The following is an 18,001-nucleotide window of genomic DNA, read 5'->3' on the forward strand; positions in this document are numbered from 1 at the left end:
CTTACTGCTCAGATAGAAGAGACACCAGAGCTGTCTGAACCAACTCGTCAGACTTCACTCTCTACTTCATGAAATAAAACTAAGTGATTACACAGTTAATCCAGCAAAAGAGTTTTAAATGATGAATGTGTGGGGTTTTTTGCAATATTAATTTAGTCACAGTTACAGTGAACAGATTTTGCTCAGCAGTTCTGAGACTAATGCTGCTAAAATGACTTAATGCAATCATTCTATTTTGTGGCTTATCGCCATGCAACATACTTTTGAGATAAAGTTATTCACTTCTCTGTGTGCGGCGGAATTAAACTCTTTGAATTGCTAAAATAAGCAGATATCAAATCAGATATTATTTTGGTATTCAGGGCCTGTTTTCTCTTTTGGGTGAACAGGACCTGGTCGACGCCTGAGAGGACCAGAGCCCGGCACAGAGGACGATTCAGTGAGTGAGCTCAGTTGTACATGAATGTTTTATTTTGTAGGTTTCACTTTAAGTTTCACATTCATGGGGGGGGGGTGAAAATATTGCTGAATTGGCTTGTTCGTGAAACATTCTAATGTTTAACAGTCTGACATGAAAGTTATTACAATACATCCTGTTAATTAACAGGTTTTCTGTACATATTATAATTTTTTTGTTACTTCACTCTGGTTCCGGCCTGACACACGGCCAGCATCTCTGTGCCTGGAAATATGCCACTATTGTGATGTTTGTTAAACAGTAACATTTCTGGCATAGCAAAGTGTCATTTCACAACGTGTGATCCAGTTTTGTTAAAAGTTTAAACTTTTTTTTTTAGTTTGTTTTGTTTTTTAAGTGACTAAAGAAAACAAGTTGCTGTTTAGGAAATTAATAATAATCATTTAGGAACAGACCGTGTGACTTTTTTTGTCGACTGACCTTACATCCTCGTAGGTATGTGACGAACCATCTCAGTTCACAGAAGGTGAGAGGCCACGCCCCCAAGGATCATCCCCCGTCGAGGAATATCCTGAAAAGTTCAGCGAAAGTGACAAAGAGGTAAAGAACCAGCAAACTGAGAAAGCTGATCATTACCAGTTTACTTAAATTCTTGGAAACACACTGAGTCCTTCTGCAGCCCATTTGTGATTCAAAATGAATTTGCTGTGTGAATAACAAACATTTGAGAAATGAACATGTGACTGAGACTTTGGTCCCTCAAATTCAGGGTTTCTAAATGATTACCATATGTCCTTTATATGCTTTTCTACCTTAAACACACGTATTGTGATAATCTTGTATTTAACAGATTTATTTTGATCTTGTACTGTGATATGAGGATATACTTTGACAAATGAAAACAGAGAACAGTAGGTGACATTGAGTGCATTAAAGCACAACATTGCCTAAGCAAATAAGAAACACTAAACGAGAATTAAATAAAGTGGGCAAATTAGTGTTTTAGAGTATCATTTATCAGCCTTTCTGTCGCCGTGTCTAATCAGCAAGAGGAGTTGTCATACGAGATTCTCCGTTTTGTTTACTCTTACTTACTGAGATAAAGACCCAGAGGTGGTTACTCCCATGTATGAATGCATGCACAGCACACAGTGTGTCACGCTTTGTTTGTGATGTAAATAGTGTTGAAAGTGATGGAATAGCCGTCACTTTGTGTTGTGTTTAAACACATCTAAAGATCTGACTGTAACAATAATCTTTTTAAAGTATGATGTGTGGTCACATTTTCAACATTTTTGTTATGTTTTCCATAAAGTGTGAAGCAGAGCATGACCCAAAACACAAAAGTGGGAGCGGAAAGAAGACTAAAAAGTCTGGGCTTGGGTCCATGTTTGAAAAGCGATCAACTCCAAAGATGAGTAAACTGAAGGTGAGACATTCCCACCATCCTCTTCTCTTTGCATCGTATCTGTGAAACCATCCAGGATGCTGCAGCAGAGAACAGCACAGCACAAGGTAAAATGATTATATTTTTAATTGTTAACAGGAAGTTCACAGCCCTGAGTCTGGGGTGATAGTGAAAACAGCCAAAGATGGATGTGCCGAAGGCCTCATTTATGGTGGAGGGGGAAAAGAGGGGATCTTCATTAAGGAGGTGGTACCAGAGTCACCTGCCTCAAAAAGTCTGAAACTGAAAGAGGGTAAGCTAGCAGTTGCAAATATTGCATTCTTTAAAATCTAATTTAATGAAAATTAAAAATTCTGAGTGATTTTCCAATTTGATATTTGAAAATTTTCAATTTAGTTCAGCAACATACCAACACTTTAATCTTTTCATCATATTCTGTCGCATAAAGTTGAAAAGTTTAATGACTACTCATGTTTTTTTTTTTTTTTTCTGAATCATACAGGTGATCAGATTCTGAGCGCCACTGTGTATTTTGACAATGTGTCATATGAAGATGCCATTCAGATTCTGGAGCATGCGCAAGCTTACAAAGTGAAGCTCTGCTTGAAACGCAAACCAGACATCACAGAGACTGAACCAGCCATCGACTCTAACGTTATCCCTGTAATTATTTTTAAGTTGTCTTCTCAGACTCTTGTTGATCGGAAATGTTTTGGCTAAAACTGACATTTCACATTTCTGTTGCTCAACAGGAAGAAGAGCTTTACGCTCCAGAGATGAGGGAGCAAGGAAAAACCAAAAGGCGTGGGGATGCTCGCATTTCCTGGCCAAAGTTTTCTTCCTTTGGAAAAGGACGGAAGTCCCGTTTCACAAGGTCTCACAGTTCTTCAGAGGCTGATGAGCAGAGGAAGCTGGAGCTTAGCCCCACCACAAGTGACACAGAATCGCCTATAAAATCTCAGGATGCTCTCAAAGGCAAGAAGAGGCACAAAATGAAGCTTTCTGTCATGACAAAGAGAGGCCGCATAAGTTCTTCTGAAGACCAGGATACTGACGGACCAACAACTGGACAGACCAGTGCAGACAATTATCAGACAGCATCAGACATGCTTTCACCTGAATGCCTTGAAAGCCTTTCAGGAGAAACACTCGAAGTTCATCTGAAGGAAGATCTGAAAGTGGACGAGTTAAGACTTGAACAAAGTGAGCCAAAACTGATGGAACCTCAATCAGTTCAACACAAGGTGGAACTCATCAGTATCGACAGCACCTTGAAAACAGCAGATCTAACTGTGGCTCTGGCAGATCAAGAAAGCTCCTCTGGTATGAAGTCCCCCACTGAGAAGAAAAAGAAAGAGACATCTGAATTAAAAATTAAAATTTTTGGAAAGGATAAATCTCCCAAGAAAGATGCCAAAGCAAAAGCCTCACCAAAAAGGTTGAAAACACTGGGGGCAAGTATTGAAAAAGCAGATCAGCCTCAAAATCAAAAATCTGATGACAGCCCAGGTTTTCAGGTGCAAAAAGAGCTACAAGAAGATCAGCTACCACTTGAAGCAAACACCCAAATAATCAGCAGCCAGAGTGCAAGGGCAAAGATGGTGACTACACAGACGGAAATGAATGTGCCGAAGGTGGAACTCAGCATTTCTGATGCAACAATTATGCAGAAATCTCCAAAGAAAAGTGAAGAAAAAGCAAGGAAAGACAAGGACAGAAAACAAAAACAAGAAAAAAAGGCAGGTGAAGCATTCAAGCTGCCTAAAGTAACACTGAGTGACATTGCAACTGAGGAGATTATCCAAAAAACAACTGAAAATGTTGAAGAACGCCAAGCTAAGATGAAGCAGCTTAAAAGTGAAGGTACGGAGATGAAAGACGATCCTTATGATAAACTTACCAAAAGCAATCTTTCTAGGACACAGCTTCCCAAACGTGAAGACATTGAGATTCCAGGTATGGAGGACAAGACTGTGAAGACCAAAGGCAAACGAATTAAAGCCCCTAAAGCTATTGCAACAGGACATCGTGAAGATAACCAGTCTGAAACTGTACAGCTGTTAATTGACGTTGACAGTGTGAAAGAGGCAGTTTCTAAATTGCCTGGTTTTAAGCTGCCAAAGGTTGACACATCTGGAATACCTATTCCTGAAGAAATAACTGTGATAGATGCAAATGCACAAAGAATATCAGTGAAAACGCCAACTAAAGTTGTAGATACAAAAACAAAACATGAGGCACATTTCACCAAGTTTGACATAACTGCCCCCCCAGAAATCTCCAAGACAACAATCAAACCACCAAAGATCACAGCTGCTGACTTACCCTCAAATGAACTTTTAACTGAGACCAAAGTAGATTATAAAAAACCTGATAAAGCCTACGGTTCAATGCCAATGCAAAGTGACATAGAGATGAAAACTGAGATCGATAAACGTGAAGATATTATAATACCTGGAAAAGAAAGCGCAAAAGAAGAAACCATGCTTCAGGAGCAGAGAAAGAAGACAAAAGTAACGACCACCTTTGGGATTTCAAAACCAGACATAAGAGTCCCTGATCTTGGAATTGAATTACCAAAACAAGCTATCTTGGGGCAAAAAGATTATAAAATTAAAGGAGAGAGGACCTTATTGCATCAAGAAGTCACATCAAAAACTCAAACAAAGAAAGGCACGGGACACACTGAAGGAGTCATAACTGATGTCAAAGTGCCTGAAAGCGACAGTTTTGAATACATTGATTCAGCTGGTGGTTCACCAGCCAAAAAGAGTGGTGGCATTAAGCTTACAGGTTTTGGTGTTGATCTTGGAGTCACTCCAGATGTCAGTGTTAATGTGCCCGAGGCTGATATGTGTATGAGCATTGACGGGGCAGGTATAAAAATGCTTGAAAGAGAAGGACAAGGTAGCAAAGTCACACTGCCAAACATTGGCATATCAATGCCAAAGGCAAAGGGCCCTAAATTTGATGTAAGCCTTTCAAAAAAGGATGTCACATCACCAGAGGCTAAAGCACAGGTGAAACTACTAGCAGCCCCCGAGACTGACAGTCTTGGAAAAGTAGATGTTGACAAACCTCATCTGGATATTAAATCTTTGCAGACTGAAGGGGAACTCGATGGACAAGGAAGCAAGTTCAAGATGCCCAAGCTTGGTATTAAAATGCCAAAAATAAAAGGACCTGAATTTGATTTAAGCATGTCCAAAAAAGATGGAGATGTCACACTGCCTGAGGCTAAGGCTGGGATCAAACTTCCAGATGCCCCAAAGGTTGACATTGATCTTGGTAAAGCTGACGTTTCTATTCCTGAGATGAAGATAGAAGTTGAAAAACCAGAGCTGGAAGTCAAACCTTTGCAGACCGAAGTTGAACTCGATGGACAAGGAAGCAAATTTAAAATGCCAAAGTTTGGTGTCAAAATGCCAAAAATAAAAGGACCTGAATTTGATTTAAGCATGTCCAAAAAAGATGGAGATGTCACACTGCCTGAGGCTAAAGCTGGGATCAAACTTCCAGATGCCCCAAAGGTTGACATTGATCTTGGTAAAGCTGATGTTTCTATTCCTGAGATGAAGATAGAAGTTGAAAAACCAGAACTGGAAGTCAAACCTTTGCAGACTGAAGTTGAACTCGATGGACAAGGAAGCAAATTTAAAATGCCAAAGTTTGGTATTAAAATGCCAAAAATAAAAGGACCTGAATTTGATTTAAGCATGTCCAAAAAAGATGTAGACGTCACACTACCAGAGGCTAAAGCTGATGTCAAACTCCCAGATGTTCCTGACGTTGATGTCACTCTTGGAAGTGCAGAGGTCTCTATTCCAGGGAAGAAAATAGAGGTTGAAAAACCAGAGCTAGAAATCAAATCTCTGCAGACTGAGGTTGAACCCGATGGAGAAAGAATTAAATTCAAGATGCCAAAGTTTGGTGTCAAAATGCCAAAAATAAAAGGACCTGAATTTGATTTAAGCATGTCCAAAAAAGATGGAGATGTCACACTACCAGAAACCAAAGGTAGGATCAAACTCCCTGATGCTCCTGAGGTTGATGTCACTCTTGGAAGTGGAGAATTTGAGATTCCAGGGAAGAAAGTAGAGGTTGAAAAACCAGAGCTGGAAATACAGCCTTTGCAGACCGAAGTTGAACTTGATGGAGAAAGAAGTAAATTCAAGATGCCAAAATTTGGAATTAAAATGCCAAAAATAAAAGGACCTGAATTTGATTTAAGCATGTCCAAAAAAGATGGAGATGTCACACTGCCTGAGGCTAAGGCTGGGATCAAACTTCCAGATGCCCCAAAGGTTGACATTGATCTCGGTAAAGCTGATGTTTCTATTCCTGAGATGAAGATAGAAGTTGAAAAACCAGAGCTGGACGTCAAACCTTTGCAAACTGAAGCTGAAGTTGCAGGAAGCAAATTTAAAATGCCAAAGTTTGGTATTAAAATGCCAAAAATAAAAGGACCTGAATTTGATTTAAGCATGTCCAAAAAAGATGGAGATGTCACACTGCCTGAGGCTAAAGCTGGGATCAAACTTCCAGATGCCCCAAAGGTTGACATTGATCTTGGTAAAGCTGATGTTTCTATTCCTGAGATGAAGATAGAAGTTGAAAAACCAGAGCTGGAAGTCAAACCTTTGCAGACTGAAGTTGAACTCGATGGACAAGGAAGCAAATTTAAAATGCCAAAGTTTGGTATTAAAATGCCAAAAATAAAAGGGCCTGAATTTGATTTAAGCATGTCCAAAAAAGATGTAGACGTCACACTACCAGAGGCTAAAGCTGATGTCAAACTCCCAGATGTTCCTGACGTTGATGTCACTCTTGGAAGTGCAGAGGTCTCTATTCCAGGGAAGAAAATAGAGGTTGAAAAACCAGAGCTAGAAATCAAATCTCTGCAGACTGAGGTTGAACCCGATGGAGAAAGAATTAAATTCAAGATGCCAAAGTTTGGTGTCAAAATGCCAAAAATAAAAGGGCCTGAATTTGATTTAAGCATGTCCAAAAAAGATGGAGATGTCACACTACCAGAAACCAAAGGTAGGATCAAACTCCCTGATGCTCCTGAGGTTGATGTCACTCTTGGAAGTGGAGAATTTGAGATTCCAGGGAAGAAAGTAGAGGTTGAAAAACCAGAGCTGGAAATACAGCCTTTGCAGACCGAAGTTGAACTTGATGGAGAAAGAAGTAAATTCAAGATGCCAAAATTTGGAATTAAAATGCCAAAAATAAAAGGACCTGAATTTGATTTAAGCATGTCCAAAAAAGATGCAGATGTCACACTGCCTGAGGCTAAGGCTGGGATCAAACTTCCAGATGCCCCAAAGGTTGACATTGATCTCGGTAAAGCTGATGTTTCTATTCCTGAGATGAAGATAGAAGTTGAAAAACCAGAGCTGGACGTCAAACCTTTGCAAACTGAAGCTGAAGTTGCAGGAAGCAAATTTAAAATGCCAAAGTTTGGTATTAAAATGCCAAAAATAAAAGGGCCTGAATTTGATTTAAGCATGTCCAAAAAAGATGTAGACGTCACACTACCAGAGGCTAAAGCTGATGTCAAACTCCCAGATGTTCCTGACGTTGATGTCACTCTTGGAAGTGCAGAGGTCTCTATTCCAGGGAAGAAAATAGAGGTTGAAAAACCAGAGCTAGAAATCAAATCTCTGCAGACTGAGGTTGAACCCGATGGAGAAAGAATTAAATTCAAGATGCCAAAGTTTGGTGTCAAAATGCCAAAAATAAAAGGACCTGAATTTGATTTAAGCATGTCCAAAAAAGATGCAGATGTCACACTGCCTGAGGCTAAGGCTGGGATCAAACTTCCAGATGCCCCAAAGGTTGACATTGATCTCGGTAAAGCTGATGTTTCTATTCCTGAGATGAAGATAGAAGTTGAAAAACCAGAGCTGGACGTCAAACCTTTGCAAACTGAAGCTGAAGTTGCAGGAAGCAAATTTAAAATGCCAAAGTTTGGTGTCAAAATGCCAAAAATAAAAGGACCTGAATTTGATTTAAGCATGTCCAAAAAAGATGGAGATGTCACACTACCAGAAACCAAAGGTAGGATCAAACTCCCTGATGCTCCTGAGGTTGATGTCACTCTTGGAAGTGGAGAATTTGAGATTCCAGGGAAGAAAGTAGAGGTTGAAAAACCAGAGCTGGAAATACAGCCTTTCCAGACCGAAGTTGAACTTGATGGAGAAAGAAGTAAATTTAAGATGCCAAAGTTTGGAATTAAAATGCCAAAAATAAAAGGACCTGAATTTGATTTAAGCATGTCCAAAAAAGATGGAGATGTCACACTGCCTGAGGCTAAGGCTGGGATCAAACTTCCAGATGCCCCAAAGGTTGACATTGATCTCGGTAAAGCTGATGTTTCTATTCCTGAGATGAAGATAGAAGTTGAAAAACCAGAGCTGGACGTCAAACCTTTGCAAACTGAAGCTGAAGTTGCAGGAAGCAAATTTAAAATGCCAAAGTTTGGTGTCAAAATGCCAAAAATAAAAGGACCTGAATTTGATTTAAGCATGTCCAAAAAAGATGGAGATGTCACACTGCCTGAGGCTAAAGCTGATGTCAAACTCCCAGATGTTCCTGATGTTGATGTCACTCTTGGAAGTGTAGAGGTCTCTATTCCAGGGAAGAAAGTAGAGGTTGAAAAACCAGAGCTGGAAGTACAGCCTTTGCGGACTGAAGTTGAACTTGATGGAGAAAGAAGTAAATTCAAGATGCCAAAGTTTGGTGTCAAAATGCCAAAAATAAAAGGGCCTGAATTTGATTTAAGCATGTCCAAAAAAGATGTAGATGTCACACTACCAGAAACCAAAGGTAGGATCAAACTCCCTGATGCTCCTGACGTTGATGTTACTCTTGGAACTGGAGAATTTGAGATTCCAGGGAAGAAAATAGAGATTGAAAAACCAGATGTCGAAATCAAATCTCTGCAGACCGAAGTTGAACCCGATGGAGAAAGAAGCAAATTCAAGATGCCAAAGTTTGGAATTAAAATGCCAAAAATAAAAGGACCTGAATTTGATTTAAGCTTTTCAAAGAAGGATGTAGACGTCACACTACCAGAGGCTAAAGCTGATGTCAAACTCCCAGATGTTCCTGATGTTGATGTCACTCTTGGAAGTGTAGAGGTCTCTATTCCAGGGAAGAAAATAGAGGTTGAAAAACCAGAGCTGGAAGTACAGCCTTTGCAGACTGAAGTTGAACTTGATGGAGAAAGAAGTAAATTCAAGATGCCAAAGTTTGGTGTCAAAATGCCAAAAATAAAAGGGCCTGAATTTGATTTAAGCATGTCCAAAAAAGATGGAGATGTCACACTACCAGAAACCAAAGGTAGGATCAAACTCCCTGATGCTCCTGACGTTGATGTTACTCTTGGAAGTGGAGAATTTGATATTACAGGGAAGAAAATAGAGGTTGAAAAACCAGAGCTGGACATCAAACCTTTGCAGACCGAAGTTGAACTCGATGGACAAGGTAGTAAGTTTAAAATGCCAAAGTTGGGCATTACAATGCCAAAAGTAAAAGGGCCTGAATTTGACTTAAGCTTATCAAAGAAAGAAGTTGACCTGGCTCTACCAGAAGCCAAAGCAGAAGTCAACCTCCCTGATGTTGAACTAAAAGAACCCTCTGTTAAAGTGGAAATTAAAGGTCCTGAGATTAAAGGAACAGAGAAGGATGGAGAAGGTTCACCATCAAAATTTAAAATGCCAACTTTCAAACTACCCAAATTTGGAGCCTCTACCCCGAATGTAAATATTGAAGTATCCAGCAAAAGCAAAGATATTCATCTTCCTGAAACACAGCTGAAATCACCTGAAGGTGTCATAGTTGACATTAAAACCCCCGATATTGATGTTGAAAGTCCATCTCTTGAAGTAAAAACAACATCCACTGAACTTGATGGGAAAGGAAGCAAGTTCAAAATGCCAAAATTTGGAATATCAATGCCGAAAGTAAAGCGCCCAGAAACAGATTTGAGCTTACCAAAGAAAGATATAGATGTGACATTACCTCAAGCGGATATCGAACTTCCTGACGTTGAACACACAGAAGCTGGGATTAAAGTAGAGGTCAAAGCCCCAGAGGTTGCCATTCACCAACAGAGTATTGAAGGATCACCATCAAAATTTAAGATGCCAACATTCAAGCTACCAAAATTTGGAGTTAGTACTCCAAAAGTCTCTGCAGAAGCACCTGACATTAAAATACCTGATGATGGGGCTGCTATCGACACTGAAGCACCCAACACTGACTTTGAAGGTCCTTCAATAGATTTGAAAACCACAGAAATGGAACACGAGGGAAAGGGAAGTAAGTTTAAAATGCCGCATTTTGGGTTCTCCATGCCAAAGGTGAAAGGGCCTAAAATTGATTTAAGCCTATCACAAAAAGATGTAGATGTGACATTACCAGAGGCTAAAGCTGGTGTCAAACTTCCAGGGTTGGATCTTGGAGAAGTAGATGTCTCAATTCCAAAGACTAAAATGGAAGTTCCAGGAGTTAAAGCTGATGTTCATCTTCCAGAAGGCAATCTTGGAAAAGTAGATGTTTCAATTCCAGAAACTAAGATAGAAATCCCAACGGCTGAAGCTGAACTCAAACTTCCAGAGGCTCCTAAGATAGCTGTGGCGATTAAATCACCTGAATTTGAGGCAGACATGGATGGACATGGTGGAAAATTTAAAATACCAAAGTTTGGGATCAAAATGCCAAAGGTCAAAGGGCCTGAATTTGATTTAAGCTTGTCAAAGAAAGATGTAGATGCCAGACTACCAGAGATGAAAGGTGAAGCCAAACTCCCAGATGCTCCTAAGGTCAATGTTTCTCTTCCAGATAAAGAGCTGGAAATTAAAGCTGAAGACGAAAGAAGCAATTTCAAAATGCCAAAGTTTGGAATGTCGATGGAAAAAGTCAAAGGACCTGAATTTCATCTAGGCTTCTCAAAGAAAGATGTGGATGTCAAGTTACCAGAAACCAAAGCAGACATCAACCTCCCCGATGTTGATCTAAAAACATCATCTGCAAAAGTAGACATTAAAGCTCCTGAGATTGATGTTCCAGAGGGATCACCTTCCAAATTTAAAATGCCAAGTTTCTCCATGCCCAAAGTCAAAGGACCTGATATAGATCTAAGTTTGTCAAAGAAGCAGATAGATGTCACATTACCGGAAACAAAATCTGAAGTCCCTAAAATGGATGTAAGTCTTGGAAAGGCAGAGGTGTTGATACCTGATACAAAAGTAGAGGTCAAAAAACCTGAGGTACAGGTCAGAAATGTGGAGACTGATGTTGAAGGACAAGGCGGAAAGTTCAAAATGCCAAAATTTGGAATTACAATGCCAAAAGTACATGGACCTGAATTTGATTTAAGATTCTCGAAGAAAGACACAGATGTCACACTTCCTGGAGCCAAAGCCAAGGTGGAAATCCCAGAAGCTCCTAAAACTGCTCTGGATGTGAAGCCCGAGTGTGAAGTAGAAATTGATGGACAAGGAAGCAGGTTTAAATTGCCTAAGTTTGAAATGTCAATGCCAAAAGTAAAAGGACCCGATATTGATTTCAGCTTACCAAAGAAAGACGTAGATGTGACACTTCCAGAGGGCAAAGCTGAAGTCCAACTCCCTGATGTTGAACTCAAAGACCCTTCTGCTAAAGTGGAATTTAAAGATTCAGAGATGAAAGCTCAGTTAGGTCACGTGGAAGGATCACCGTCAAAATTTAAACTGCCAACATTCAAATTACCTAAATTTGGAGCTGGCACTGCACATATCACTGCAGAGGTACCTAATTTGGAAAAAGACATCAAAGTTGATGGAGCTGGGTTGGAAATACCTAAACACAGCACCACAGGTGAGATTGCAGCACCAAGTGTTGATATTGAGGGTCCATCTCTTGATGTCAAAATGACAGGAAAAGAAGGTGAGGGAAAAGGGATCAAGTTTAAAATACCAAAGTTTGGAATCACAATGCCAAAAGGCCCTGAAATTGATTTGAGCTTATCGAAGAAAGATATAGATGTCAAATTACCAGAGGCTAAGGCTGAGGTGAATCTCCCCCAAGGTCCTGAAATTGATGTTAATCTTGGAAATGTAGATGTTTCTATTCCAGAAGCAAAGGTGGAAGTTAAAAAATCTGAATTTGATGGAAAAGGAGGCAAATTTAAAATTCCTAAGTTTGGAATGTCAATGCCAAAAGTAAAAGGACCGGAAATTGATTTAAGCTCATCCAAGAAAGATGTTGACATCACACTACCAGAAGGCACAGCAGAGGTCAATCTACCGGCTGTTGAACTAAAGGAACATTCTGTGAAAGTAGAAGTAAATGCTCCTGAGATTCAAGCTCAGTTAAGCAGCTCAAAAGGATCACCTTCAAAATTTAAACTGCCAACATTCAATTTCCCCAAATTTGGAGTCACAACTCCAAACATCAGTGCGGAATTACCAGATGGCGACAAAGAGATAAAAATTGATGGTGCTCAAATTCAGATGCCGGAGCCACACATAGATGTTGATGTACCAGATGTTAAAGCAGAGCTCTCGCTGCCAGAAGTCAAGGCGCCTTCGGGGGCTGTTGTGATAGAGCAACAGTCTGCTGTTGAGGTGGATGCTAAACTGAAAAAACCAAGGTTTTCACTGCCCAAGTTTTCTTTCTCAAAACCAAACATTAAGAGCCCTGAGGTTGATGTGAGCCCACAGGACGTTCACGTTGAAATCCCAGCGGTACAAGTGGAAGTTAAAGGAGGGGAGGTAGGAATGAAACCACCAGAGGGTGAAGCAGAATTTGAAGAGCAAGGAAAAAAGTTTAAAATGCCAAAGGTTTCAGGACCCGAAATCAATTTAAGTTTATCAAAGCCAGATGTAGATGTAGCGCTACCAGAACCCAAAGCTGAAGTCCAACTCCCTGATGTTGAAATGAAAGGATCTTCTGCTGAAGTGGAAATGAAAACTCCTGAGGTCAAAGTTAGTGGAAAGGAGACATCACCATCAAAATTTAAAATGCCAACTTTCAAATTACCGAAATTTGGAGTTAGCACTCCGAGTTCCACCGTAGAAGTGCCTGTTCCAGAGAAAAACCTCAAAATTGATGGTGAAGAGGAGATTCTTGCAGTGACCATTGCAGCACCCAGCATCGACACTCAAGAACCCTCAATAGATATAAAAACAACAGGAACTGAACGTGAAGGAAAAGGGAGCAAGTTTAAGCTTCCAAGTCTCGGCTTTTCTCCACCTCATGTGAAAGGACCTGAAATTGATTTAAGCGTATCAAAGAAGGATGTAGAAATGTCACTACCAGAAGCCAAAGGTAAAATCGAACTTCCTGATGTAAAACTGAAAAAACCCTCTGCTGAAGTAGAAATCACAACTCCTGAGATCAAAGTTAGTGGAAAAGAGACATCGCCATCAAAATTTAAGATGCCATCATTCAAATTACCCAAATTTGGAGTTAGCACTCCGAGTTCCACTGTAGAAGTGCCTGTTACAGACAAGAACCTCAAGATTGATGGTGAAGAAGAGATTCTTGCAGTGACCATTGCAGCACCCGACATTGACACTCAAGAACCCACAATAGATATAAAAACAACAGGAACTGAACATGAAGGAAAAGGGAGCAAGTTTAAACTCCCAAGTCTCGGCTTTTCTACACCTCATGTCAAAGGACCTGAAATTGATTTTAGCGCATCAAAGAAGGATGTAGAAATGTCACTACCAGAAGCCAAAGGTAAAATCGAACTTCCTGATGTAGAACTGAAAAAACCCTCTGCTGAAGTAGAAATCAAAACTCCTGAGATCAAAGTTAGTGGAAAAGAGACATCACCATCAAAATTTAAGATGCCATCATTCAAATTACCCAAATTTGGGGTTAGCACTCCGAGTTCCACCGTAGAAGTGCCTGTTACAGACAAGAACCTCAAGATTGATGGTGAAGAAGAGATTCTTGCAGTGACAATTACAGCACCCAACATCGACACTCAAGGACCATCAATAGATATAAAAACGACAGGAACTGAACATGAAGGAAAAGGGAGCAAGTTTAAACTCCCAAGTCTCGGCTTTTCTACACCTCATGTCAAAGGGCCTCAAATTGATTTAAGTGTATCAAAGAAGGACGTAGATGTGACAATACCAGAAGGCAAGGCTGATGTCCAGCTCCCCGGGGTTGAACTAAAGGAACCTTCGGTCAAAGTAGAGACTGAAGCTTCTGGAACTGAAGTTCAGTCCAGTGATGTTGAAGGATCACCATCTAAATTTAAAATGCCATCATTTAAATTACCCAAATTTGGAACTACTTCTCCACAGATCAGTGTGGAAGTGCCTGAAGTGGATGGAGCAGATTTAAAATTACCAGAAGTGAAAGCTGCAGTCAAACTTCCTGATATTGAAGTCAAAGAGCCTGTGGTGTCCCTTTCAGCCTCTGAGGCACCAATGGCAGAGGGTGATGCAAGTGCAAAAAAGACAAGCTGGACATTGCCAAAATTTTCATTTTCAAAGACAAGCATTAAAGGCCCCGAAGCTGATGTCAACCTTGATACTCCAAAAGTAGATGTTGCACTACCAGAGACCAAAACAGAAATACATCCTCCAGATATTGACGCGAACATATCCTCAAGTATTTCAGTAGAGGGGGCGCCTTCCACAGACATTGATCCCACATTGAAAAAAACAAGGTTTTCATTACCCAAATTTTCATTTTCAAAGCAAAGTACAAAAGAGCTTGACGTTGATATCAGTCTCCCAGAAGCTGCTGTTTCTCTTCCAGAGGGATATGTGAAAGTCAAACCACCTGCAGTGGAATTGAAGCCAACAGAAAGTGAAATAGAATTAGATGGGCAAGAAAACAAGTTTAAAATGCCAAGGTTTGGCATCTCAATGCCAAGAGTAAAAGGCCCTGAGATCGATTTAAGCTTATCAAAGAAAAATATAGACGTCACACTCCCTGAAAACAAAGCTGAAGTTCAAATGCCAGATGTTAAAACAAAGCAACTGACTCCAAAAGTGGAAATCAAGACCCCTGAGATAGAAGCTCAAAAAAGTCATGCAGAAGCATCACCATCAAAACTTAAAATGCCAACTTTTACATTACCCAAATTTGGCGCCACAACTCCAAAGGTCAGTGTGCAAGTGCCAGATGTCGAAAAAGACATTGAAATTGATGGTGCAGTGGATGTGACAGCACCCAGCATTGACATAGAAGGCCAGTCTGTTGATGTAAAAGCTAAAGGAATTGAAACTGAGGGATCAGGAAGCAAGTTTAAAATGCCACACTTTGGGATCTCAAAGCCCAAAATTAAAGGGCCTGAAATTGATTTAACGTTATCAACAAAACGTGCAGATGTTACACTACAGGGGGCTAAAGCTGAAGTCGCATTGCCTAGTGTTGAAGTCAAAAAAGCTGAGGGTGCCATTTCAGTGCCAGCTCATGCATCCCTTCCAGAGGGAGAAATAAAAGTCAGACAGCCTGCAGTAGAAATGAAAACTCCTGAGCTCCAACAAGACGTACAGGGAAGCAAATTTAAAATGCCAAAGTTTGGCATTACACTGCCAAAAGCTAAAGGACCTGAAGCTGATTTAAAGGTATTCCAGCAGGATGTGGACGTCACACTGCCAGAAGTTAAAGCAGAGGTGAAGCTCCCAGAAGTTCATACCAAAGAATCGTCAGCCAGTGTGGAAACTGAAGCAAAGTCAAAAGATGCTGGAGGATCACCATTAAAATTCAAAATGCCAACAGTAAAAATGCCAAAAATAGGAGGTGTTAGTGTAGAAAGATCTGATGCAGCATTGTCTACTGAAACTACTGTAGCTGAACCGAAGGAGGATTTTGCTGTCAGCATTAAAGGTCCAAGTATTACAATTAAAACTGATGTGCCTAAAACATTAGATTCTGAAACACAAAAGACTCAGACTGACGGTGCGGGTCTTGTGTCGCCGAGTAAATTCAAACTGCCATCTTTTAAAATGCCAAAGCTGAGTTTCTCAAGAAAGCCTGAAGACGAATATGTCCCAGAAGAGGAAGATCAGCTGAAAATGGACATCAAGACCCAAGAAGAGATTAAGTCACCAAAGAGAACATTAACATCATTTGGTGAGATTTTCAAGAACATTGACGTTGAGTTTGATGTTCCAGAAATAGAACAAGAAGAAGAAAATCTTGAAACCTCCAAGGCAGTTCAAAAAACAGCAAAACCCACTGAAATTGAGTTACAGGCAAAAGATAGTGAAAGAAATAAAAAGCAAGATACTATCAAAAGTCCTGAGAGGACAGGGTGGTTCAAATTCCCTAAGTTTGGTCTTTCCTCCCCATCAGAACCTGCCAAGTTTTCTGAAAAAGACCAACAGAAAGATGAAAAAAGCCCAGCGGGGGAAACGGGGGATGAGGAAGTGAGTCCCACCTGTTCTGTCCAGTCATCTGATGCCTTTGCGGATATCAGCTCTGCAATGACGAGTGAGCACCTTGGTCTGTCATCATCTTCTCCAACCAAGGTTACTGTTAAATACACCGGTCCTGATGTAACTGCAGGGTTTGAAGAGATACGTAGTAACATCATTACCTCCACCACAAGTACTGGACTCATCTCTGTTGAGCCCAACTTGCCTGAGAAAATCACCATTCTGTCATCTGGAGTTTCATCTTCATCAGAGGATACACTCAGACTGGAATCTGGAAAAATACACGTCATTACATCAAACATACAAGCAACCCCTGAGGCACAGCATGCCAAGGTAGTAACTGCTATTCAAGTTCAATCATCTGGAGGCCTTCCTCTGGAATCAGAGGCTAGCAAAGCTGCATCATGGACAGTTGAAGAGTCACAAAGCAGCAAGAAATCAATCCTTGGGAAGTACTTTGTAAGGGGAACATCAACTGAAATAAGTGAAACCAAAGAAACAATTGTTATAACTAAACAAATTACACGCACTTCCGAGCCCATCTCAGGCGAGACGGCCTCATCCATACAGCGACTGAGAGACTCGGTGCACTCAGAAAAAATGAAGTTTTTTGACGGAGCTGAGAAATGAAGCTGCTATCATGAAACTTGATGTCAACTATGTCTAAAAAATACAGTACAATTCACTGGTCACTGTCATGTAAGAGGAAAGTGAGATAGAAAAGAGAAAACATGACAGCAATTGGATTTACCATCATCATAGGATCGAATTTGTTGGGCGTCAGGTGTTAACTTTGATCTCTGGCTGCATGTTGTTGACCTATAAAGAGACAGATTCATGTAACTCAAAAAAGCCAATCAATCTGTTAATGACCTGTTTGCCCTTACTGCAAATTATGAGACAGCTTCACCTAATATCTTTGCTTATGGTACAGAACTAAAGTAAACCATGTCTTTTGCCTATCAATTCTTATTAACTTTCTCACTCCATAGTTTTTAAATAACAATTCTACAATTTTAGAGTTACTTGCTTTTTAATGATTGCACAATGACACCCAGTGCATTTGATCTAAAAGTAGTTGGTGCAAAAATGTTACCGACATCCCAAAATATTTTTACTGTAATTAATTTCACTGGAAAGTTGATGGGCGATAAGACCTTCAATACAGCAGTTATGTTAGAAAAATTAACATATATGTATCACCAAGATATTCTCGTTGCTGTAGCTAAAATGTAAAGACACAATAGTAATGTAGAGCTGAAATGAAATGCTTGTGATCAAAGAAGAAAATGTAATGCTGCAACTATATTTTTAGTAATACTTTGCTACTTAGAGCCTAATTTGCTACAATAAAATTACTATAACATGTTTTCTTTCAATATTACTGTACAAAATGGGAACAGTGGCTGTGTAAATAGCTTTTAATGAACTCTGGAGTTTTACTTGATTACTGCTCCTGTTTCTATTCTAAAAGGCTTTAACTCACCGTGTTTGCAAAGATATACCCAATAAATAAATATATAAACAATATGTCTGAATGTGATGATGACATATTCAGGATGTGGTGATAAAGCTTTTTCTCATGTCAAAAAACTGTTTTTTTCCTACTTCACTCTTTTTATTGAATTTAAGGAAATAAGTAGATCATAAAAATCAAACACACTTATTAGAGCTATGGTAAAGTTTTTCTTTTTCGATATCACTTTGATAAGAGAAATATTCAACCTAAGTTTATCATTTCCTGACAACACAATGCTGACACTGAAGCTTCAA

The 18,001-nt window shown here is 39.9% G+C and overlaps 3 protein-coding genes across 3 annotated transcripts; all 3 read left to right on the forward strand.

Moving 5' to 3' along the window:
• Window positions 1-1,737: 1,737 nt before the first annotated feature.
• On the forward strand, window positions 1,738-8,969 carry LOC115036246 (protein AHNAK2-like). Its single transcript, XM_029494370.1, has 6 exons — window positions 1,738-1,847; window positions 1,965-2,118; window positions 2,329-2,480; window positions 2,579-2,801; window positions 5,298-5,843; window positions 8,965-8,969. The coding sequence occupies exons 1-6, from the start codon at window positions 1,806-1,808 to the stop codon at window positions 8,967-8,969; spliced, it is 1,122 nt and encodes a 373-aa protein (XP_029350230.1). The 5' UTR covers window positions 1,738-1,805.
• Window positions 8,970-9,130: 161 nt separating this feature from the next.
• LOC115036247 (neuroblast differentiation-associated protein AHNAK-like) lies at window positions 9,131-12,704 on the forward strand. Its single transcript, XM_029494371.1, has 3 exons — window positions 9,131-9,208; window positions 9,257-12,589; window positions 12,699-12,704. The coding sequence occupies exons 1-3, from the start codon at window positions 9,131-9,133 to the stop codon at window positions 12,702-12,704; spliced, it is 3,417 nt and encodes a 1,138-aa protein (XP_029350231.1).
• Window positions 12,667-17,727, forward strand: LOC115035808 (neuroblast differentiation-associated protein AHNAK-like). Its single transcript, XM_029493819.1, has one exon. It carries the CDS (start codon window positions 12,755-12,757, stop codon window positions 16,856-16,858), a length of 4,104 nt encoding a protein of 1,367 aa, XP_029349679.1. The 5' UTR covers window positions 12,667-12,754; the 3' UTR covers window positions 16,859-17,727.
• The last annotated feature ends 274 nt before the right edge of the window (window positions 17,728-18,001 follow it).

This window comes from Echeneis naucrates, chromosome 22, assembly GCF_900963305.1.
Source record: "Echeneis naucrates chromosome 22, fEcheNa1.1, whole genome shotgun sequence".
Taxonomy (NCBI): Eukaryota; Metazoa; Chordata; class Actinopteri; order Carangiformes; family Echeneidae; genus Echeneis; species Echeneis naucrates.